The sequence below is a fragment of the Lepidochelys kempii genome, chromosome 3 (assembly GCF_965140265.1).
Source record: "Lepidochelys kempii isolate rLepKem1 chromosome 3, rLepKem1.hap2, whole genome shotgun sequence".
Lineage (NCBI taxonomy): Eukaryota > Metazoa > Chordata > Testudines > Cheloniidae > Lepidochelys > Lepidochelys kempii.
Window position 1 is genome coordinate 154,375,313 of NC_133258.1, and position 25,549 is coordinate 154,400,861.

General features: G+C 45.1%; 1 protein-coding gene across 4 annotated transcripts in view; it reads left to right on the top strand.

The window, feature by feature from the left end:
- PLB1 (phospholipase B1) overlaps positions 1-21,031 on the top strand; it is a 136,107-nt gene extending 115,076 nt beyond the window's left edge. For 3 of the 4 annotated variants that reach the window (XM_073338612.1, XM_073338613.1, XM_073338614.1), the window contains 2 exons: positions 326-400; positions 916-2,014. In XM_073338612.1, the coding sequence (XP_073194713.1) occupies positions 326-400; positions 916-1,137 (297 nt within the window). In that variant the 3' untranslated portion in view covers positions 1,138-2,014. Of the gene's footprint in view, positions 1-325; positions 401-915; positions 2,015-20,521 lie in introns of those variants that run through there. The other variant, XM_073338615.1, reaches the window with a different exon arrangement.
- The last annotated feature ends 4,518 nt before the right edge of the window (positions 21,032-25,549 follow it).

The window sequence follows — 25,549 nt, forward strand, 5'->3', positions numbered from 1 at the left end:
CCAGTGAATTCCTTCTCTGAGTAAGGGCTGCAGAGATTGATCTATTCTATTCTATACCACTACTATCCCCTTGGTATCTGAGCACCTTCCAGTAGTGCATTGAATGAGGTAACTAACATCTGCCACAGATAGGACAGTAGTTAATTCTTTTGGTCCCGGACTTGAAAAATGGCAGAAAAATTGTCCTGTGACCCATCATATTCTAGAACCCCTTGAGGGTGCAAAGGAGTGTGTGATTTGATAGAACAGTATAACCCACCAAAATCAGGAGAGTTTTGGAGGAAAACATCACTTTTAGGTTTGCTATCCCTCTTCTCTCCCTCAGCTGGAGCCAGTTGGTCAAAAGCAGAGCTACAATAACTTCTCCCATGACAGATTCAAACTCAAGTGTCCAACCTCAGTAAGTAAACACCACACTATAGCCTCACCCATGTGGCCCTTTTGTTTTCCCTTTCCTTCTTGCCAGCAATATAATTCAAGCATATTAAAGATTGCATTTTGCGGGGGGAGGGGTTTAAATAGCACAAAAACATCTCTGGTTTTCTGACAAAAACAGGTTTTCAGGAAGGTCTGCTCATTGGGATGTAGTGAAAAACTGCATCATTGCCCCAGTGAGAACCTCTCATTTCAACCAGTTTTATTTTTTGCATTTGGTTATCTACAATAAATGGGTTCAGAAGCAATGCCAAAGCTGCAGTGATCTGAAATGTATAAAAAGGAACACTTGGGGGCGGGGGGAATATAAATCTGTTCAGGGAGGGGAGCTTTCACAACAGACAGAATGTAGAAATGGTCAATTTTTATTGCTAAAGAAATAAGGACTGTCCCGTCTCAATAGGGGATGGGTGACATATAGACTGAATGCTGCTCAGAAGTGTTTTGTGGCCAGTAAAGTCCTCTCTCCTTCCTTTGTAGGAGAATCCATTTCTTTTCACATCCAGAAACAGTGGATTGCAAAATACAGCTCCAGTACTGGGAGCAGGTGACCCATCGGTACCTTACTGGGCTGTGATTTTGGCAGCAGTAGGTGGAGTTCTGGCGGGTTCTGTACTCATTGGGGTTTTGATGTCAAGAAGACTCAAGAAACACCAGCCTGGGAGAAAGAAAGCAACAGAAGTGAATTTAACAGCTCTGTAAACCAGATGTATATAGAGAACTTACATCTTCCTCCACTGGGACTGAGGTGATGGGGAGAACAGGGGGAAGAGCAGCTTTTGAGATCTAACTTTTTTTTTTTAAGCTAATCAAACTTGCCAATTTAAAAATGGAGGTACAGGTATTGGCCAATGATTCTCTACCCAGTCACCATGATGACAGAGGACAGTACAAGGTTTGCTTTACCTGGCAGTGTCTGCTGCACATTGGCCATGTCTAGGAAGGAAACAAACATTTCTTAATGCATGAAGTCTTCCTCCTTCGAGATGCACTAATTCTCTGTATGACTGAAATTGCTTGGGATGCCAGTTCCCTGCATGGAGTGAGAAAACTATTCATGTATGCTTTAGCCTTATGAAGTTCATGCTCCCCACCTGTTTTGTGAGGGACACTGGGTTGAATATAATGGTTGGGCATCATTGTTAGGGACTGTTAACCATTCCCCCCAGTAGGGTAATACATTCAAAAAGAAAGGCAGCAACATCTTTTGTTGGAGTCAAGTGAGACCCCTGTGTTAATACAATAAGACTCGGTGTTAAGAAAAAGGAAGCTTTATTCAATCATTTTAACCTGGCTAAAGGTCCAAATAGAACTGACTAAACCTTTCTCAAAGGACCTGTTTCAACATGTGCAAACCCCAACCCGGAATCTTTGCAGTCTGTTCTTTATTGAAGTTGTCCAGAGATTCAGATCAGGAACATGGAGGAGATCTTCGGTGGACATTACAAAGATCACCTGTTTCACTGTCTTGTACTTTTCTAACATAAGGGAGATGACTGAGACAGACTGTCTGGGACCTTGTTTTCTGACATCCCTGTAATTTCCTGTTATCCGTTTTAATTAAGAAATTCTAATTTTATGGAAGCCAAAGAGCACTTTAATTTGCTGTGTTTTTGCAAGGGATGTATTGTTCCCATGCTAGGAATCATGAATACTGGGGGTGAGGTGTAACTGGAATGGTTCCCAGTGCAAAAGGTGTGCAGCTTTGGACACTCAGTCTGTTCATCATTCACCCAAAAGATACTTTTTCAGACACACACAGATGCCCTGATTTTCCCATCTCATCCCTGTGTGATCTTTGCAGGGATGGAGATAGGACATGAAACACACTGGGATAATCAGGTTTGCAGAATCACAGCTCCACTAACGCCTTCTTTTAGTCTGTTCTCAAAGCTCCTTATTGTGAATAAGATTTGTGTGTTTGTGAGTCTCCTTGCTAGGAATTTCATCTTCTTTGACAACCGTTTATGCAGCTTCGCAGCAGGAAGCATCAATGCATTTGAGATATAGACTAGAAGTAGTTGTGCCTCACTTGCACGAAACACAGAAACATTGTAAGTGATCAACCAGTGCTATGCAACATCACCCCTACCCTCTTGCTTGGTCACCAGTAGTCTGTCGAGTCCATTATCAGGGCTAGATCAGGGAACAAAATGGGGCCCTTAGTTTCTCTTTGGTGGAAATACTTCTTGCAGATTTCCCGTGTGGACTGAAGTAAATGAAGAGCTCTACTGACAGTTAAAAAACCCCAACGCTCATACAGTTTGCAGCTGTTTCGTGTGCAAAACTGTTTCGTTGCAAATATGAACGCAGAACATTCTCTCTGTCCTTGTTAAGCGGAGGTAACAGTCAGCTGCAATGAATGACAAATTGTTCATGTTTGGCTCTTAGTCTGACTGCACTTAGGGCAGGGGTGGGCAAACTTTTTGGCCCAAGGGCCACATTGGGGAATAGAAATTGTATGGTGGGTCATGAATGCTCACAAAATTGGGGTTGGGGTGCGGGAGGGGGTGAGGGCTCTGTTTGGGGTGCAGGCTCTGGGGTGGGGCTGGAGATGAGGAGTTTGGGGTGTAGGGGGGTGCTCTGGGCTGGGACCAAGGGGATCAGAGGGCTGGAGGGGGATCAGGGCTGGGGCAGGGAGTTGGAGAGAGGCTCAGGGGTGCAGGAATCGAGCGGTGCTTACCTCAAGTGGCTCCCGGAAGCAATGGCATGTCCCCTCTCCAGCTCCTACATGGAGGCGCGGCCAAGTGGCTCTGCACGCCTCCCCGTCTGCAGGCACCATCCCTGCAGCTCCCACTGGAGCACTGGAGGAGGCCATTGGAGCATGTAGGAGCCAGAGCAGGGCCATGCCGCGGCTTCCAGGAACTGTGTGGTGCAGCCCTGACCCTGCACCCCTACTGGAGCACCAGAGCGGGGCCGAGCCGCATGGTGTGGCCCCCAACCCAGCATCCTTGCTGGAGTGGGGCCAAACCGCGTGGTCTGGCCCCTGACCCAGCGCTCTGGCTGGAGCGCTGGAGCAGGGCCAAGCCGGCCCGAGCACCGGAGAGGGGCTGAGCTGCATGGTATGGCTCCCGACCTTGTTCCCCAGTGAGAGCTCATGGGCTGGCTTAAAACACTGGCCTGCGGGCCGTAGTTTACCCTCAGTGACTTAGGGTATAATCTCTGCTTGTGACATTTCTCCATTTACCACATCTCCTTCATTTTTCCTTTAATAATGGTCCATGTGTTTAGATTACCCTTTAGCATTTTACCTCATTGGATCAGCTAAGTAGACAGACTGGCCTAGTGAAGCAAAGTAGGATGAGAGACTTTGGACGGACGTCTGAGTTTCTAAACGGACCCACCAGAAATTAATGAAATTTTAGTTAATTCTGACCCATCAAGCCACTGAAATGTATTTCCTCATTTACAGTGCATTTTGAATTGTAATCTTATGAAGGACAAATTTTACAGATTCATTCCCTTTGGAGGGCCCTTAACATCCCGGTGCTGACTGCTTGTGCGTAGTAAAGATCCCAGGACGCTTTTTTGGGGCATGAACTTTGCTGTCTACATCAAATTCCAGTGTGGGTAATTATTATTTTCTGCTAATTTAAATTGTCTGTGCAGTTCAATTGGATATAGTATTTGTCATTTCCTGTCCTGAACTTTTGTGTAGGGTTGTTGAGTGCTGTTGACTTCTAGGATGCTGGCTAGCCTTGAGGAGTAGTCCCATCTCCAAAATGGAGATAATACTATTTATAAAGAAAAGTTGTGAAGCCTAATTAATATTTATAACATAGCTATGGGTAGTCAATGGCAGAGGTGGGAATGGAACTTAGGGATTCTAGACTCTGAGGTCTGTCTGTTCTGCTATAATAGCCGACATTTTGCTATATATGATCAGATGGTTCAGTGGAGTAACATTAGGGATAAATTTGGCCCAGAGTCCAAAGCAGGTGCTCATTTAAGTTGGGCAAAACACAAAAAGAAGGGAGAAGATTTAAAATAGTTGAATTTATAAGGGCACCGGGGATTGGTAGTGGATGTGGCCCTCTCACTTCCAGATCACTGGATCCGTGTAGATAGTGACTAAAAGTTACCACCTTCTAATGGCTGATAAATGGCCTACGTGAAATGTATAAAGGGTTGTGAGAAGCACATTGTTGTAGACTAGGAAATCTGAGAGGGTTTTGTGCAACTTTTGGGGAAAAGTTTGGCCAGAGGCCTGAGGTGAAACAAGACTCCTTTGGAGATAGGGAGCTTGGGAATCACATCATTCAGACATGGATGATATGTAGATTTTCACAGCTGTGTAATCAGGATTTAAAAGCCTTTGTAGGATAGCACATTTTCAGCAGTTGCTCGTTTTCAGCCTTTCCTGCATTGAGTCTGTTCCTGCCTACGCTCATTGAAGCCAAAGCGAGTTTTGGGTTTTAGCAGCAGCCGAGCCTGGATGAAACCCTTTCCAGAGGGTGATTCGTAGGTTACCTAAGGGAAATAGTGAGTTCTTGGGACAAGGTGATAAAAGTACAAGCACCATCCCACATTAAAACCACTCCCGTCACAAGTATGAATTGTGATGATCCAAAGAACTGAGAGGAGCTTCAAAGGGCTGCAAAAGATGAGGCTGTGTCAGCCCTGCACGTGAAAGGAAGGTGCACAGCAATGTCAGCAACTAAGCCTTCATCACCGCTTAATTTTCATGGGTACCAGATGTCATGCCATCTTTTCTCTGTGTAATGCATATCTTGATTCACTAGGCATCTGACACACTTTTTCCTCTAGTGCTTTTTATTTGAGGATCTCACAGCACTTTATAAATGTTAACAATACACTGATGAACAAACTATATATAGGGACTGCTGAAATGATCGTACATCATTGAAATGCAGCTATCTTGGCACTAGAATATGGCAGCTGTTTAACATCTCACAGACAAAAGACACCACAGTGCAGGATAAGAAGCAAAGGAAAAATCTATCTACCTGAAACTTCAGGGGGATTTTAAATCAGCAGAATTTTAGCCCTAGTTCCCCCTGAATCCACCAAGAGGCACAATGGAGACCCTAAAACAGGGTGGGAGGGAAAAATCGGGAATGAGCAAGAGGGCAAACAGCCATCAGCAAGGATCAAACCCACCATAAGCCCCTAACACTTGAGCAAAAAGAGTAACTATTAGGTGTGAACAATGAGCTGGCTTTCTCTTTCCTGGAACCAGCCACTAGAGGAAGAAATGCTCACACACTGAGCCGCTGAATTCGATATGGACACACCTAGATGGATTACATGGCCATGGCCAAGTTCTGAGGCAAACGAGGCAAGTGTCTATTTGGGGCTTTGCACTTGGAGGTGTAGTGGGCCAGAGCAAATACCGCAGCAATTCACGGTTCAGCACTCTGTTTGCCTCCCAACCTGCTGCTGGAGAGGGAGAAACTGCCACCAGACTCCCTCCCACATGGAGATAAGAGACCCCACTTGTTTGAGGGTCCTATGGTAGCTTGAAGACCTGGAACGCTCAAGGTTGGCCCTGTTCGTGGTCTCCTTAATCCTACTCAAAATGTTACCAAACACATTAAGCCGATTTTACCTCCTCCCTCTTGTCCCCAGGAGAGCAGCTGCCATGTCCTTCCAGGTGGAAGGCACGGGATTAGCATGATTGGGCCAAAGGCTTAAAAGCCTAGGAACCATCTCACTTTCACATGCACACATGAGTGCTATGAATAGGCTATGATTTTGTCATGGAAGTCACGCTTCCAGAGACCTCCGTGACTTGAGCCCCCAGCACCTGAGAGCTGCAGGGTCCCCCACCTCCCCTGGCAGCTGGGAACTGCAGGGGCGTGAGCTCCCAGCCTCAGAGGGAGGCAGGGTTGACCCGCAGGCAGCTCCCAGCCAGGGCAGAGGCAGTGGTGCCTGCAGCTCGGAGCCGCCACAGGCATCTGAGGTGCCCTGGGGCTTGGAGCCTCCGCGAGCACCCCAGAGCACAGAGCCTGCGTGGGCAGCACGGAGCTTGGAGCTGCCGGTGGCAGCCAGGGTGTCCCAGAGCTCAGAGCCCTGAGCTTGGAGCCATTGCGGCTGGTGGGGGAACCCTGCACCTCCAAGCCAGTCCCCCCTGGGTGATGTACAGAGCCTGCAGATCCCCATTCTGTCACACATATTTTTAGTACAAGTCACAGACAGGTCACGGGCTTCCATGAATTTTTCTTTATTGCCTGTAGGGTGACCAGATGACAAGAACAAAATATTGGGACATATGGGGGGGCAGCCACAGGCTCCCCTCCCCCACCCCCCACGAGGGCCGGCTCTAGGTTTTTGCCGCTCCAAGCAAAAAAAAAAAAAAAAAAAGCCAGAGTCCCGCTGAAGCAAAATATTGGGACAAATGCCATCCCAACCATACATTGGTTAGGACACAGGACAAACAACTAAATATCGGGACATCTGGTCACCCTAATTGCCCGTAACCTGCCCGTGATTTTTAATAAAATATGCGTGACAGAATCTTAGCCTTAGCTATGAACCATGGCTATCTGTCTGTCTGTCTCTCTCTCAGACACACACACAAGTGCATGTCTCCTCACACTTTCCCTATGGCATGGGCTGAACGGTTTCTGCTGCTCTTGCTGCACCAATTGAACAACCTGTTCACCTCTTCGCCAGCTTAAGCTGCTTCCTCTGTGTAGCTGCCAATAATCTGTCTTGCAAAGTACATAAATACAGCAGTCTGCTAATTAGAACACGTAGCCAAGTCGCATTCCCAGAGCTGCCACTTGTTTATGCTCAACAATGACATACTCAGCTTTTCAATAACGCCGTTGTCTGAGGATCCCAAAGCACTTTGCAAATGCTAATGATTGTAATTATGCATCCCAACACCCCTCTGAGTTAGTATTTTGACATTCATTTTCCCGGTGATGAAATGTAAGCGCAGAGAGGTGAAGTGACTTGCCCAAGATTACACAGTGAGTCAATGGCAGAGCAGAAACTAGACCCCCCGCCAGCAGGCCTGATTCCACATGTGCACACAGCCCAACTTCCTGCTGAGTAACTACTGCACAACTTGCGTGACTAAACCAGGCAAGATACCAGTTTTAAGCATGTTTTTCTCTTAGCTGGTTAATGTAAATACAACAGAACATCCTTAGTCAGCAGCAGTAGAGAAGAAAGCAGGAAGCTGCACTCTATGAAGCTTGCACATGACTGAGAATCAGGGCAGTGCTGATGTCACATTCCCTGGGAGGGAGCATTCAGCACTCAGCAATGCTTTGGAAGAGGTCCAGCCTAATTACAATTATTGCAGGGTGGAGAGGAGAGACGCAGAGACATTCAATGGCTGCTTGTCATGCTCCCACTTGCTTTACCCACACCCCAGCAGTTACTTAGCCAGCATCAGCCTCCTGTCAGCCAGAAGGCAAAGCTGCAAATGGCATCCTCATGGGGCTTACTCAGTGCTGGAGGGAGTGTGGACTGGTGTTTAGATCAAAGAACTGGGGACCAGGCACTAGTAGGGTCTGCACCTAGGTCTCACTGTGAGGCTAGAGTGGGATGAAAATGTTACAGGAAAAAAACGTTGCTGGTGGAAAATGTGGTTTTGTTGAAATATCCTATTGGAAAATGTCACTTTGTATTTTTTTTTCTAGTTTTCCAGTAGGGAGAGTCAAAATAAACCAAGTCATTTCAAAATGTCACTTCAAAAATTATCTTTGGAACAAAACTTGTTTAGATGTGCAAAATGTCCTGATGTGCTGACTCGCTTTGTTTTGACTGAAAATACGTTTTTAAAAGGTTTTGATATTGCCCAGTTGACACTGATCTTTTGACTTTCTGTGCTGCTTTGAAATGGAAAATTATTTTGAATTGTTAACATTTCCCCTCAGATGAAAATTCCATTTTCAGAACAGCTTTTAATTTCATTCCAGTGTGCAAAGCGCTTTGGGTGCATCCTCACTGCAGAGTTAACTTGAGTGATTTATAGTTGGGTGACTTTGTGTTGGCAACTCTCACTCATGCTAGGCTGCAATGACTTGTATCCACATTGGTGTTGCACTCCTTTGTGGGGTGCACAAAGACTTCTGAGGGGCATATCGCATGGTTCTTAGTGCTGCACTTAGCTGAGCCACTCTAGTCATTATTTCCCAGTATTGTGGGAGCACTTGACTTTCCTTTTTGAGTGTGTGGATGGAAGTGGTGTTAGCTTAATTCATTAAAGTCAACCAATTCCACCTCTGAATGCTCCAAATTTCTGTCCAGGGCCTTCGTTTTAATCAGTGGTAAAGCAGGGATCCTAGTCTGAGCAATGACCTGTGCCAAATGTTGGCATTCATGTCAATCTAATTTTGGAAAGAGGAGGCAGGTTCAGGGGTCTGAGGTATGAAAGACACATGGATTAGCTGTGGTAGGGGTATTGCCCTTTCACAGAACCAATTTCCCTACTTCCACCCAGGTTCCTGTTGCTGCTTCGGATGCACAGAATGGAACATATAGTAAGAAGCTATATATACATACAGAGAACGTGGAAGTTGCCATACAAAATGTAAGAATAGAGACTAGGAGTGGCTGGGTCATTACGCAAATTGAATCTATTTCCCCATGTTAAGTATCCTCACACCTTCTTGTCAACTGTCTAAATGGGCCATCTTGACTAGCACTACAAAAGTTTTTTTCTCCCGCTGATAATAGCTCATCTTAATTAATTAGCCTCTTACGGTTTGTATGGCAACTTCCACCTTCTCTGTATGTATATATATATATTCTTACTATATGCTCCATTCTATGCATCCGATGCAGTGGGCTGTAGCCCACGAAAGCTTATACTCTAATAAATGAGTTAGTCTCTAAGGTGCCACAAGTACTCCTTTTTGCGGCTACAGACCAACATGGCTGCTACTCTGAAACCTTACAGTATGTGGGTGTGTGAAACGGTGTTACTGGCCAAACATTTCACAGTGTGTCTCAGCTGCAGCCCAGAACAAATAAAGATGCCTTTCCATATAAGGCTGAGTCCCAGCTGCCTGTCTCATCAGGGAGCATCTAATCTCAGGGCTCCCATCTTCCGACAAGCCACCCCACGTGACCTAGTTAGCAGGGCCATCCTCAGCCCATAATCCTGCATTATGGAAGTAGGAAAGTATGAGGCATTCTGGTTGCTGGTCTGTTCAGAGGAAGGGAGATCTGCTTTAATGGTTACCATAATGCTCGTCCCGCCTAGCCTTTGACCTGAGAACGGAGGCTCAGTCAGGGAATTACTCCTGTGTTTTCTATAACCCCCCTGCTGCTGTGTGTTTGGTGGAAACCTGATACATCAAAGGCTTTTATTGTGTTAGATCAGACTTTAAAGGAAAGCACTCCTGAGATGGAGGGGATCCAGGCAAGGGCCCTGGAACAATTTTTACAGTGGGGATGCTGATGATAGAAACCACGTATTTGGTGTTTGTTAGCACTATTTCAAGCCGGGGGTGCAGCAGGACCCCTAGTTCCAGCACCATTGGATCTGAGTGACTGGAGTTATGCCTGCATCTATCAATTATTCAGTCATAAGCTTGCGTTATGCACCAGTGTCCTTTCATGCAATCATCTTTGGAGCCTTACCACACTCCCCTTCATTATTACATTCTAATTATAGCTTAGCTTGGCTGCTAGCAGAAGCGGCCTTTGGTTTCTTTTTTTAATTGAACTGGGTAATTGAAAGTTAGGTCACTCTGGAATCTTTCCCTGTATAAAGCCAGAGGAGTCCAGAAACCTATTCGAAATGCATTAGCTTCCTCCCCCTTCCGCCCACCCCTTGGAGCCCATCCAGATGGAACACAAACAAGGAGAGGACAGATGAGCAGCTCTCTCTGCCTCTCTGAAATGGCTGATGTCAGCTCCCATGAAGTGGCACTTTAATCAGCACACGAGGAATGGTTCTCCCGCTCTAGCCTTTCCCAGCAATTCTTGGTACAGAAAGGCTGGGAGGGAGGGTTTGTTTTTTTAATTGCTTTAAAAACAACAACAAAGTTGCGACTTTGTTAGTGCTTTTGTGAGATGCTAACCTGGCAGCCCTGGAGACTGAAATCCTCTTTTTTTATGCACAGAGCTGGTACAGCATGGGCAGCAGTAGGGCAAGCGCCTACCACATAGGCTCTGCCAATACATCCTCAGCCTGATCTGAGAGACCAACCTCAGAGGTGAGCTGCTGGATCAGTCACTTTAGTGTCTGGACAAACGAAAAGCGCTAAGTAATACAGTGCAGGGTACACTCCTGTGTTAGCCAGGGGATGGATGGACTAGATGGCTTAATAAAGCTTAATGAGACATGAAGGTAGCAGGAGGACTGAGCGTCATTGGACCTGAGTTCTGTTCCTAAGTAACGTAACAACTCTCTGCCTCAGTTTCCCCATCTGTGAAATTGGGCTAAAACACTTATATAGTTCATGGTGCTGGGGTGAAAAGGCTTAATTCATTCACGTTTGTAAAGCAGTCTGAGATCCTTGCATGAAGTCTGCAGTAGAAGAACTTGCGATGCTGTTGTTATATAGTTTTCTATTTAGATTTAGTCCAGACTCTTTCCTTTACAACATTTCAAAATGTTTTTAGTTTTTTAAATTTTCCCAGTGCAGTGAGAGAGCGCCTGGGAAGCAGGTGTATGATGCATCCAGCATCTCGTGGCTGTCTGCCCAGAGGTGTGCCTGCAGGTAAACTGCCCTACTGTTTGCTAGCTTAATGGCTGTGGTACTGGACAAGCTGGGGCAGATCTCAATGGTGTAATTTAAAGGCAAATTTTCAGTCTCCAGGTGCTGGTGGATTACCTCACCCCAGACATTCAGAAGCATCCCAGAAAAAAAAAAAAAGATCAATAATACTAGCAGGCTAGTGTCTGTGTAAAGGCAGTCAGCTGGCCTCATCAGCTGCTTTTAATGGGCAGCCTGCTTCACAGTTAAGTGGTTTCCTAATTACAGTCTACACTGTATATTCCCCATACTGCACAGCTATGCATCATCCGTTGCTGCTGCCGCCTTTATGGCTGCTGTGGCCCACTTCAGCATGGCACTGCCTCAGCTTTAATGCTTTACTCACCAGTGCAATTAAAGGAGGATTAGAAGTGGATTTGTGGCAGCTACCTTCCTAACTTCCTCAGGCCCTCTGCATCTGGCTGCTCATACGTCTCTTCTCACGAGGCCTGGAAGTGGCTATGGGCCTTGTGAGACTTTTTTAAAATAGCTCAGCGAGCGATGCGCTTCACAAATGCCTGCAGACAACGCCGGGGCATGTGTGAGAGAGCTCACAAAGCCTCAGGGGGATTTAAGGCTCAGGTAGGATCCACCCCACTCTTCCCCCTCTCACCCCAAAAATGAAAAACGTTGGGATACCTCAAACAGATTGTTTTGCACAGCTCAGTCACCACCTCCTCTTCCCTTCACTTCTTGCCAGCACAGACTTCCCTTCTCAGCCCCCTCAGTCTCATTCCCAAATGAAGAAATCTAGCCCAGGCAAGCTGCCAGCAGCAATCAGCTGCAGTATTGCCAAAATCAGGTATCCAAAAATCCTGAGTCTGGCCCCCCCAGAATCATGAGATTTAAAATTAATAATAAAACTGTTCAGATTTTTCTTATTTACCTTCTGGTGTTGGAGCCTTTGGTGTTCACATGTTCAAGCTTTTCTCCACAGTCATGAGGGGCAGAAACATTTTTATTTGGGGAGGGGGCACCGGTCTGTGATTGGTTCTCCTTCCCAAAGCTCCCAACTCATTGAAATCCACAATTTGGGGTATTTCTCTCGTGCGCCCTTCCCTCCAAATTTCTTTGATCATCAAGGAAGGAAGTCAGTGACCAGAAGTTGAAGGTGAGCAGTTGAAATGTCTTATTCAGGCAAGATTCCCCACCTCAGTCGGCTCCCACTTCCCTGAACTTCTGGGGAAATGAATGAACAGGCAACAGGGCTAGAGCAGTGCAAGGGAAAATTACCTATGCTGTACCTGTTCTGTGGATACAGCTGGCTTCACTCTTTCCTGCACCTCTTCTTCTGTGTATTCCCTATCCATTGGCTCAGAAAGTCCTGAGATCTCCCCATCAACCACCTCCTGGCACTGGTCAAGGTGGCCATCCATCTGTTCAGGAGGAGGAAGTTGGATGTGGGGGAAGGGTTTCTTCGCAACTCTGGGGCCTTTTGCCAATCCCTCGTTTGTGCACATATTGGGGCAAAGTTCCTCTGGGCAGCATCCACTGACTCCTTAGATTACTTCTCAGGGCAGTAGGTGTTGTTCAGGGTTCTCTGCTCAAGTCCCCGTCTGGATCCCTTGTTTTGACACAGTGACCTACACTCCTGTCTCTGTTTTTCATTTTTGTTCCCTGCAATCATTTATCTGCTGGATCCTTTGGCCCCTTCCAATGGGCCTTTTGTTGCTGATGTTCTAGTGGGCTCTGCCCATCATCCCCGAATTTAAATAGGCTGTTTTTCTTCTTTATTAAACAAAGATGAGGAGAAACCAGAACTGAAGCTAATGTCCATCTAGGCATCTCTACAGAGCCTGAAAGTCTTAATCCTTCCACAACCTTTTCTAATTGGAACGGTATGTAAAGGGCAGCTGAGTGAGACTTGACTTTCTGTAGAGGATCCCACCACAAAAAGCATGTCACAGACACTCTGGTGTGTTATTTTATTCCACCGTTGTAAGGTAGCTGTGCTGGAAATAAGCAGCAGCATTTCTATGCCCTGTTGTACAGTCCCATAGCTATACCCTGCTATCCAATGCCACTGCTATAATAAAACGTAGCCCATAAAGTGCTTCTCATCTTCAAAAATGCCTTACAAGCCCTTACAACCCTCACTCATGCATGGGGAAGCCCTATTTCACAGATTGGGCCCTGGGTCTGAGTTTCCCAATCTCTTTTTGCATTATTGACATGGGCCTGTTGCTGTATAAGGTCATACCACCGGTAGCCTACATTATATATGCAGAGACTACTTCTTGTCTGAATGGCTAAGAGCAAACGGTGAAGCTGCACTTCTCCAACCACTCTGCTGCTGCACAAAAAGCCACCATGTCAGAAATTTAAAAAAACCCTCTGACTGTGGCTGCTTAGCAAGAGCTGTAGTTCACATATGTTTTGCGTTACAGACTGTAGACTTTCTTCTAGCTGAAGCCAAACAAAGGGATCCCAGCTGTGACCAATTATGGTCAGAGAGGCATTTAGGTTAGAGTTTAAAACTGGTGTAAGATTTCAGGCTCTCACTCTAGCTCAGAGAAGTAGCTAAATCCCTGTTTGGGTTATACCAGGTTTGAAGACTTGGGGCCTGATTCTGATCTCACTTTCATTGGCTTTACCCTGTTGTCACTCCATTGACTTTAGTAGACCTACTCCTGATTTACATGGGTGAAGTCATTATCAGGCCCATTCAGTACAATATACCAAGGTAATCTGGAGGGATTGGAGCTCCCTTAACATTGCCCCTGTCTCGTGGCAGATACGAGTGGTAAGGCTTGAATCTGGATCCAGATCCAGCCTTTCTGAACTGTGGGGAAGTATTCACATCCAAGGACTTGAGTCAGAGTCCATCTCACCATCATTTTTCTGAGCCCTTTTGAGAGGCTTGAGGGAACACCTGCCCTTTGATCATCAAATCTCTCTTTCATGTACTTGAGGAGCTGTAGAAATAATGGTTCTGAAAATGTATTTTAATTGCACAATAGACTGTTTAACATGCCATTTTCAAAGGGGCTTTGATCCAGCCTCTATACCTAGGCCCTGATCCTGCAAATACTTACTACCCAGCAGAATTCTTACAGTCATGAATTGCCCCACTGAAGTCAGTTGAATGCACCCCATGGCAGAGACCACAAATTCCATTTGCAAAGGGTCTGCAAAGTACCCGCATAGATTCCCCCAGGGAATATCCAAGAGGCCTTCTGTGAGAGTTACTGAACTGGCTTTGTCCCCTTCCACCTTGGAGAAAGCCTTGGCACAGGAGCCAGTCTGGGACAGGCAGGAGAGTGTGTCGGGGAGGTGGGAGAGGGATTGGCTGGGGCATTCTTATGCTCAGGAAATTCTGTGCTGCTGCCATGGCCCCTGGGGCAGCAGGGTTGCAAGGTAAGGCAGCCCTAAAGGCTACTTTAGTCTACACTGGAGGACTGAGCCTGTCCCTGGCAGTCCCAAACCAAGGGCGACACAAGCTGCCTCCCCTCTATCTCTCTTTCTGCCCGAGACTTAGCACTGGTGCAGGGATGAATTTTGTCCCACATCACTTTCTAAAACTGCACCCCCATGTTGCTGCAGAAAATGCACAGCCAACTGTGACTTTCAAAAGGGACACAATCAACTTGCATTTATTGAAATGGACTAATTTTTAAAAATTCTAGTTTCTTATCAATCACCCTTTAAATAACCTGTTCTGATACTTTTTAAAGTTATATTTTAAACAGATGGTATAGGTTTACCTTTCCCCCTGTTGATGTTCATAATAGTATTTTCAAAAATGAAGCAAATTACTAATGATGTGATGATGCAAGGGGAGCAGTGAAAGTGACTATAAATGCTCTCAAAGTGTAAAAAATAAAGGACCCAAAAATAGAAACAAATCCTTTTGTACATACACACCATTTTTTCCAGTCCAAAATGTGAGTTTTCCAAGCTGACTGTGCCTCCAAGAGTTTGTTCTGGTGTATTTCTTGAATACAATGCAAACACTGAAAAGCAAGGAAATTATAAGTTAGAGTGACATTCACACACAACACAATAGAAATCTCTAAGCATTAGCTCACTACCATCACAATACTCAACCACGTCAGCTCGCTGGGGACGCTGAACTTATCAAGCAAAGTACCTTAAGCACGAGAGTAGTCATAGATTCCTAGAGTTTAAAACCAGAAGATGTCCTTTTGATCATGTAGCCTGACTTCCTGCATAAGGCAGGCCCCTGATCAGTATTGAAGTCAGTGAGACTACTCATGCATAAGAGCTTTGTTGGATCAGGGCCACGTTGCAAAATCAAGCCCCAATACCCCCTGTAATATACTCACTTTCAGTTCAACAAGGCTGTTACTTACCCCCATGGCACGTATCAATGAACTGGCTGGGGGGCTAGTGGCCAAGGGAGTTTTCCAAGCTGTTCAGCAGGGTCAGTGCAGGAGCTTTCCTCCCATGGGCTTCCCAAGTTACAGGAGACAGATTTGGGGAACAGGTCTCTGCTTATAGTCTCAGAGCTTGTTGCCTTCTCCCTCAGCTTTCCCTGGCATATGCGAAAACAGCTGTGTTGAGTAACAGGAATAACTCTTTCCTTTTTTTGATGGTAGATTTTTTTTTTAATTACCCTGGGTGGGTGGGGGGGGGAATCTCATGAAAAGTGGTAATAAATGTTGAAAATCTGAAGTCTACATTGTGTTTCTTATGCTATAGGACTCTGAAAACATGTCAGAAAAGGAGTGATTTTTACAAGTGTGTAGAATAGGAAAAACATTGATTCATTTAATATAATTGTATAGGTAATTGAGTGTGGCTCTGCTAAGTAACTGTTGTATTTGGTGATTAAATGTGTTACAGTGAGATTTAAATTCCTTCATTTTTCATTAAAATTAAGAGAAAAAGTCTGTATAACAAGTGATGCGTCCATAATACATTTGTAGCTACAACTGTACTGACAGTTATATGACATCAGTGAGGGCAAGATCAGACTCTTTTTATTTGTTACATGTTGCACATACATCAAACACCCTGGTCCTGAACCTGCAACTCTTACTTGCGTGAGTTGGTCTCATGTGAATGGTTTCCTTGAAGAGAATGGAATCAATCATGTGAGTATGGACAGCTCGAGTAAGGACTGTAAGATTGGGCCACATTTAATGATTTTGTTTGCTGCGTATTTGGGCACATTAATTGATGGGATTACACTGGGGACAAATTGGGTCCTTTATGAGTTTATCTGAATTTATTGCAGGAATGTAAAACAGATTTGCCTGGTATATTCCTAAAGCATGCGCTCTCACGGCAGCATAACGTTTGTACTATTTTGCCAGTTAACCTTTGAATACTATGTTCTTGTTTTTTCTTCTGGAAGAAGCCTTTAGCCGCTGCCTGCAGTGTTTTTTAACGAACGACTTATCATTTGAAACACGCACCGTTTAACTTATGTGCTTCTGTCCCTGAAAGCATGGAATATTGATGTCCTGCTCTGCTTGTACATTGCAGACAAAACCAAAGTCATTATGGCTAAAGAGATATTAAATAAATATTTAGAAAGCAAACAAACCAACCTTGCATGCTACCCATGTTACATCATGTTGCTAAGAAATGTGTTGTATTCATATTTGCCTATATGAAGTCATTCTATTGGGCCATATTATGCAAGAGAAGCACAGCCAACATACTAATCAAGAGACAATGGCGTTGAATGGACTAATGAGAAGGCAGGAATAATAATGCTTGGCCTTTCTATAGCACTCTTCAGCCCTAGATCTCAAAGGAAGGTTAGCTGTCATATCCCCATTTTACAGATGGGGAAACTGAAGCACACAGAGGTGAAGTGATTTGCCAAAGCTCAGACAGCAGGTCAGTGGCAGAGCTAGGAATAGCACTTAGGTCTCTTGAGTCCCAGCCCAGTGCTCTATGCACTGAGCCATACTGACTCCTGCTCAGTTGTTGTCCCAGCTCTGACACTGGCTTCTTCCGTGTCTTCTTCCTGCATCTGCAAAATAGGGATAATATTTACTGTACTTGCCTCCCTCCCTCCTTCTCAGGGATGCTGTGGGGATGAACTCATCAGTGTCCAAAATGTTGTATGGATCTAAAGCCCAGTATAAGTGCTGAGTGTTATTAAATATGTTGATAATACATTTGTAAGTCTTACGTATATTTGGTATGTATAATTAATGACAGGTTGGAAATATAAAGGAGAATTTGCTTTTCTACAGCAGTTTTCTTTGTCAGGGTCGCTCAGTTTACATTTAGGGAGTTAGTACCAGATTCTTTAGTTTGCTAAGGTCACTTTGCAATACCTAAGTAACCCAAACTGACCTAAAAGACCTGGGGTGGTGATTAGGGGAGAATTTCCCCTGTGCTGGGTAACTCCACCCACAGAAAATCGGTGGAAACGGTTCTCTCCTCTGGTATGTCAGCCACCTCATCATCTTGATGTAAGCAAAGGGAGAAGGTGTGTGAGATTGTTCCTGGGGTACCCAGGACGGTGAGTCACCTTGTGACCATCTGCCTCTAGCAGGAGGGAATCTTGCTTGTGGTAACTGGGTATTAGCTCCCTAACACCACCAGACCTTCAGTCACTCAAACACTCTCTTCTGGGCTAAGCCAGCCTTGTCTTTGCTTTGCAGGTTAACAAGAAGTGCACCCTAGTTACCAAGTCCTTTTGAAGCATTCCCCTGTGATATTCAGCACCTCACACTGGCTACTCACAGAAATCCCAGATCCTGTGCCCCCAAAGTAACAGGGTGCCCCAGTTTACCAATTTTACTATAAACAATCATTTCTTATATCATACAGCACTTGTAACGAAACAAAGGAAGGTTAATTTAAGAAAGCATAGTGATTCCCCTAGAAACAAGAGAGAGTGATGGAAACAAATGGTTACAATGGAAAACAAAATCAGAAAACAAGAATTAGGGCCTACACTTATTAATAGTTACCATTCCTATCTAATACACTAGGCTTTCCCCTCAAAGTTCAGTCTGTTGCAGAGCTGGCTGGTTTCACAGGAACTAAGATGCAAACTTTCATGATGTCTCCTTGGTGAATGGATCCAGAGTACCTTTCCCCATTCTGTATTCTACGGAAACACTTGTTTGTCTCTATTCATAGGCAGGGCAATCCCCTGTCTATTGTAATGGTCCATTTTTACCTCCAAGTGGCTTGGACTGTTTGCAGGTGTCTTTGATGGTTTGTCATTGACTCTTCTGGGATGAGGCAATGGAAGACAACTGAGCCTGGCATTACCTCACCAGTTAACCAGGGAGGAGTGGCAACTCACTCCTGAATGAACAAGCTGTCACCGAGTAATATCGCTCTCTGGTGATGCCATTTAACCTTAAGACCGTAAGGGCATAAACCTCAATATAATTACATTATTCCTTACATACCACCTGTACCTACATCAGACCATGATAGTGAACATTGATAAGTTGCAAGCTTTCAACAGAGACCTTTCATGTTATTCTTTGTGGATAAATACCCTGTAAGCAATGTACTTGATGTAGTGAGTTTGTCAGGTCCGAGACAAGAGTTGTTTGCAAAGAACAGGGGACCCTTCCCCTGGGGGCCTGTGTCACAGCATGGCAAAGGCCAAAGCATAGGTCAAAGAGAGAAAGGTGGGGAGAGGAGGTGGGGGTGGCTTGGAGCTTTGCTACACTTGATTCCTCACAGCTGCAACCAATGATTCTCAAATCTACTTCTCTGTTCCACATCTGTCTCCCTCTGTCCAAATTAAAATCTTGGCCTCTTTTTCCGACAGCTCCTTGTGGAAGTCCAGCTACCAACCTAAGCTCAATAGGGCCAATACTAAGCTCTTGATTTTCCCCCACAATCCCTCTCTTCCCTCCTTTCTTTGTCACTATGGTCTACACTTCCACTCACCCAGGCCTCTAATCTACTCAAAATGCTACTGCCATAATAATTGTCCTGTATTGTCACTTTGACCACCCATCTCCTCATGCCTCCGCTGGCTACCCCTGCACCATTATCAAACACAAGCTTCATACCGTCACACTTACAGCCCTTCAAAATTTAGCTCTACCTAACTTAGTTGTTCTATTAATCATCATGATTCAAACACCACTCTCTCTCTCTGCCAGTGCTCCCAGGCTTCAGTGCCCACAAACACCTCCATGTTTTCTTCCAGACCTCACTATATGCATCAGAAAAACTGTTACAAAATCCATCTAGCCACCACTGAATCTGACTTCAAATCCTTCCATAAAACACCTCTCCCATGATGGCCAAGACTTCACCCGCTGACAATGGTGAGCGCTGACTAATGCTCATTTAGCTCAAGTTATGCTTGATTTTACTGTTACCTCATCCTCAACCTCTCCTCCCACCCTGCCCCACATGCGTCTGTATTTGTTCATGTCATCCACTTGTTGTATTCTGTTGTAACCTAGTTCGTGATATGTTTGGGGCAGGGATTGTCTCTTTAATGTGTGTGTACAGTTTCTTGCACAATGGAGCACTAATTCATGGCAGAGGTTGCTAGGTGTGTTACCATGTACACATAAATTATTATTAATAATAATAATTAATAATTAATATATACAAGCATATTAACCAAAATTGGCAAATGAAGGTTCAATTAACTCCATCCAGGGGCTGTTTTCAGGGCAGTGCCCTTTCAGTAATCTTGTTGGGTCTGGCATTGCCCCATAAATTACTCTGGCACTTCCCTGTCAAAATCTGACTCAGTCCCAGTGCTCTAAGTTTGACCAGGGGCTGGATGCAGTGGTCCAGCCAAGCTGGCTCAGCATAGGATGAGGGACAGAGGAAAAGGTGGCTTTATGTTACCTTTCTACCTCCCTGATCTTGGGGCCTCAGGGCTGCCCTAAATTGTACCTGGTTGCCCACAGGCCCCATGGGCCATCCCAGCAGCCAGGGACAGCTGCAATGCAGTAGCCATGCACTCTTTTCCACAGCCTTGCACCTTATGCCACCCAGGGTTCCCCCTCCTCTGGATGAAAATTTAGGGGTCGCTAGGCCAGATTTATGGCTCCTTTGTGCTACCAAAGTGGTGTAAAAGAGCAGCAATAGGACCAGGGATCTGGCCCCACATATAAGTAGGAGTAATTCCACTGAAGCCAACTGAGCGGCACCTGCTGACACCTGGTCTGATCTTGGCCCAAAGCTTCTGATTCCAAGTCATGCACAGAGTGAAGGGAGCAAAATATCCTACAGCAAAAGGGTTTTACATGAGGACACAAGTGGGCTGCTGTATGGAATCGGGGGGACACTTTAGGATATCATGAATACCGATATTGTAAAATTGCAATGAGTTATGTCAGATATGCCGTGTAAGGTATCTGAAAAAATGTTATAATTTGCCAGGTATTATAATCTCGTTTATATCACCTTTGTATTGTAAGTAGTATGTATGATATGTCTGGAGTTCCAAACTTGTGCTGTGCATTTGGGTGACCCCTCAGACAGATTGCCATTAGCTCTGCCTAGCCTGCTTGATGGCGCATCAAGGGACATCAGCTACACAACTGACCCATTGAGAGAAGGCAAGGGATACACCTTATGACTCAGCAAGGTATGCAGGGACATGCCTATGGACAGAACTCTGAGACTTCCAGGCCATGGGCTGGGCAGCTTGTGTCTGGAACAAAGAAAATACAAGCTGCATGGAAAAAGAATATAAAAGGCAGCTGCATGTTCTCCATTTTGTCTTTAGTCCTGCTTCTTACCTCTGGACTAACCTTTCTACAAACAAAGCTCTGAACAAAGGACTGAATGACCTTTCCAAGCTTCTAAGGGGACTTTCAAGCCAGCAAACTCAAGCCAGCAAATATTTTCAAGCCAGCAAATATTGCTAAGAACCTGATATATGGACTTTGAAGTCTTTGTATGTATGTGACTGCTTTACCATCTAACAGCTGTTTTCTTGTTCTTTCTTTTTTCTTTATAATAAACTTTTCATTTTAGATGCTAAAGGTTTGTCTGGCCATATGGTATTTTGGGTACGATCCAACCTAATATTGACCTGGCAATGTGGCTGGCCCTTTGGGGTCAGAAGAACATTTTGTATATGTGAGAAGAGTTTTTTAAATAACTTCTCACTGTACTGGACCTAGGTGCTGACTGGCAGCCAGAGAACTGGAATGCAATTAAGGGGGCTGTGTGATTTCCTTTTTGCTTCTTGATAACCAGTGTGGGGATTAGAGGCACAGTTTGTGACTGGTTGGGGAATTTAACTTCAGAGTTACCCATTAGTCTTGGGAGGATTTGCTCTCCCTTTTGCAGCCTGCCCTGACCTTGGCATTTCCAGTGAGGGCTGCTCTAGGCACACCGGGTCACAACAAACTCATGCTATTTGACCCACAGGCAGGTGCTGCTCCATCACTGAAGGTTCATGGCTCTCCATTCCAAGGTGAGTCACAGAGAAATTAGGCTGTTGTATATGATAGACACTTAGAGCACTTAAGTGCTTAGTTTACTTATTGTCTCTACAGCTGGGAGACTATTGTAGAGACAAATTAAATAATTAATTGCTAATTGCCTCAGACAATGCACCCTAGTTATCTCAAGGAGCTCACTGCATCCTGGGCACCACAAGGAGTGGTTGAGACCTAAAAGCATAGCAGTAGAAGGTAGGAAAGACCAAGATCTACCGACTCCACTCCCACTGTAATTGCTCACATCAGGAGGAATTGGGTATGGTGTATGACAGGAGTGTGGGGGGAGGGGAAGGGTGTGTGCTGGGGGAGGGTGGAGAGGAAGAGGCATGGGGGGGATGGCATGTGCATATGGAAAGTGGAGGAAGGAGAGGTAAAGAGAAGAGAGTTTAGGGTAGGAAAATAGGGGTGTGTCATGGGAGGAGTCAGGACTTGTGTCTACACCGGGGATAGAAGAGGGCTGTGATGGCTAGTGAGGGAAAGGATGAAGGGCATTTGAGTAGTAGGTTGGGGGAGTGATGAGCATGTTCACCTAGGTATACTGGGCAAGGGTTAATATGGGCTTGAGAGGCCAATTTACCTGCCTGCTTGCACCTGGAGGGTGGGCCAGGCCTATATAGAAGTAAAGCCCAGCTGGGGGAAGAATAGAGCTTGGTTCCATAAAGAGCTGGGTGAGGTAGCTTGGGGGAAGGAGACCTAGTGGAGAGTTTCCTCTCTTTAATAAAGAGCTGAAAGAAGGCTGAGAAGGACTGCACAATAGCCAGGCTAATCTAGGGGAAAGTAGAAGTCTGAGTGGAGGCAGGGGCCCTGAGGAGCTGTCGCCTGCCTGGTCATTGGGACGGGTGTGCCAGCCTTAGGGTGTGGGGTTGAGGAGTAGAAGCCTGGGGTTAGACAGAAGGACATCCCAGAGCAACAGAGGTATGCCTAGGGGGAGATGGTTGCTAGTTGGGCTGAAGGTTTGGTTTGCAGGCAGTTCTGTTGGGCTTTGGGTAAAGGATTCGGGGGGGCAGGATGCCCAGGCCCTCTTGCCCAAGCTCTGATGGCTGCAGTAGGTCATAGGACAGTGGAGGGAAACGGTGGCAAAAGTTGCTGGAATACTACTGGCAGCCAGGGGCCTTGAGGTAGCAACTTGTTCACAGGGAGACACCTCTTCATCGCAGCTGCTTCTGTCTCTACCTAGTGCTTACCTTGTGCCTTCCAAAATCACTTCAAGCATATGAGTGATCTTAGCCCTATGCATTTTACTGTTCTTCATTTGCCCAATGACAGCCTTCAAAAATAATTTTAATAAAAGGCAGGGTAGTAGGCAAGTGTTGCTGGTAGAAGCTGCACAGGTGGGTAGGTATATCAGTTGGGGAGAAAGAGAGAGAAGCATCCCAAGAAGTCTATAAACAGACTTGATCAGGCTGGTTTGCAGACTATAGTAATGATAATTAAGTCCTGATCCTGCAGACCTTTAATCACATGTGTAAACTTACTCATGTGGGTAGTCTGACTTCAAGAGGACTAATCACATGAGTAGCGTTATGAACACATTTACAGTATCAGGGCCCTAATAAATAATTTTCTGTACATGATCGGCATTTATTTCTCCCTGGCTCTGAGATTATTACTCTTCTGGGTAAATTGCAAAATATATCTGTTTAACATTGCTTTTTACTGTGGTGAGGGCTAAATGGGGAGAATCTTAATTTTTGTGACTGGGAGAATTTTTAGTGGACATCATGTCACTCAGATGTATTTGTAAAATGTTTCCTTAGGAACTGTAGATGGACCTAGTGCATCTTTGACAGGTGCATTATACAAACTGAAATAACAACCAGGGATCTAGGCAGTTGATTTGCTTTTATAGACAGATGTGATGCTGTCAGGTGGGTTACCCAAGAGGTAGTGCAAAAGGAAGGGGCTCTTGATCTGGAATGGGAAGTGGGGGACAATGGAAGTTCCCTTGGGTTGGAATGGTCTCTATAAGAGATGTAGATCAGCAGGAGAAGCAAGAACTCATGTTTTCCAAGTTTCCTAAGACCCTGTGGGCCCTTGTGTAAATGGTCATAGTTCAGCTGAAATCAAGGGCTCTGACACTTTACACTGGCTGGTGATCTGGACCAGTATTTATTACTTCTTGTTGGTGTGCATCTCTTAGTGTCATCAGAAACCAGTCTAGTCTGAAGCACAACGCTTAGCAAACAGGTTTGTAAGTCTTGTCTCTGCTGTAATCAGTGAATCTTCCATTGCAAGCCCCTGGGGCTGCATTTTCTTGCTGCCAGATACTGTAACTATGGAGATCTTTGGTACACAGTTTGATATTTAAAAATATGACCTGGGAGACACTTCTTTCAATTCTGAAAATGAGCATATGCCTTCTGTAGATTGGTGTGAGTCCACAATGTCTGAATTTCTTGATAATCCCAGGAGATGCATGTGTGATGTCCTATTTGGCTAGTAAACACTGGAGCTATTGGAGTGTCCCACCTGCAAAATCCTGAGAAACATTATTTTAATTCTCCCTGCATCACACAAGGAGGTAAGTAGTTAGTATTATTACCCTGTTTCCCATTGTCTCCCACCTGTAAAGTGAATGGCCTGAGGTCATGCAGCAATTCAGTGGCAGAACCAGGACTGGGGCTCAAAGGCTCCTGTGACGGATTCAGTCACAGAGAGCCCCTTGGGACTGTCACCTGATGTGCTGAAATTACCTCTGAGCCCGTTTTCTTTGCCAGCTTGGGACTCCCGAACCCTGTCTTGTTGTGCCAGACTCGCTAGCCTGCTGCAACACAGACCAGGGTCTGAACCACACCCCCAAAGCTGCAGAGTTAACTGAAAACAGCTCAGCAAGTACTCGTCTCCAGCACCCAGCTCCCAATGGGATCCAAACCCCAAATAAATCTGTTTTACCCTGTATAAGGCTTATACAGGGTAAACTCAAAAATTGTCTGCCGTCTATAACACTGAAAGAGAGAGATGCACAGCTGTTTGCTCCCCCAAGTATTAATCACTTACTCTGGGTTAAATAATAAACAAAAGTGATTTTATTAAGTATATGAAGTAGAATTTAAGTGGTTTCAAGAAATAACAGACAGAACAAAGAAAGTTACCAAGCAAAATAAAACAAAACATGCAAGTCTAAGCCTAATACATTAAGAAACTGAATACAGGTAAATCTCACCCTCAGGGATGTTCCAATAAGCTTCTTTCACAGTCCTTAATGTATTAGGCTTAGTCTGGGCCCAATCCTTTTCCCCAGTACACTCCTTGTTAGTTCCAGCTCAGGTGGGAACTAGGAGATTTCTCATGACTGGCAGCCCCCTTTGTTCTGTTCCGCCCCCTTTGATCGCTTTGGCACAAGGCGGGAATCTTTTGTCTCTCTGGGTCCCCACCCCTCCTTCTAAATGGGAAAGCACCACAAACCTGGATTTGTGCTGGAAATGGCCCACCTTGATTATCATACACATTGTAAGGAGAGTGATCACTTTAGATAAGCTATTACCAGCAGGAGAGTGGGGTGGGGGGATAGAAAACCTTTTGAAGTGATAAACACCCATTTTTTCATGGTCTGTGTGTATAAAAAATATCCTCACTGCATTTTCCACGTTTATGCATCCGATGAAGTGAGCTGTAGCTCACGAAAGCTTATGCTCAAATAATTTGGTTAGTCTCTAAGGTGCCACAAGTCCTCCTTTTTTTTTTGCGAATACAGACTAACACGGCTGCTACTCTGAAACCAGGTTTAAGATGGATTCCAGTACCTAGGTGACGTGGTCACATGTCCTGTGAGACCCCAAGCCTCCATTCTTCCCAGCCTGACTCACAGGATTGCAGGAAGGCTTGATGGAGCCATTTACAACCAACTCTGCTAGTCAATGGGAGCCATCAAGATTCCAAGCCATCATTAATGGCCCACACTTTGCATAATTACATTAGGACTTCGTATTTCTAATTTTAGATACAAGAATGATACATACATACAAATAGGATGACCACACTCAGTAGATTATAAGCTTTGTGCATTACCTTACAAGAGACCTTTTCCATAAAGCATATTCCAGTTACACCATA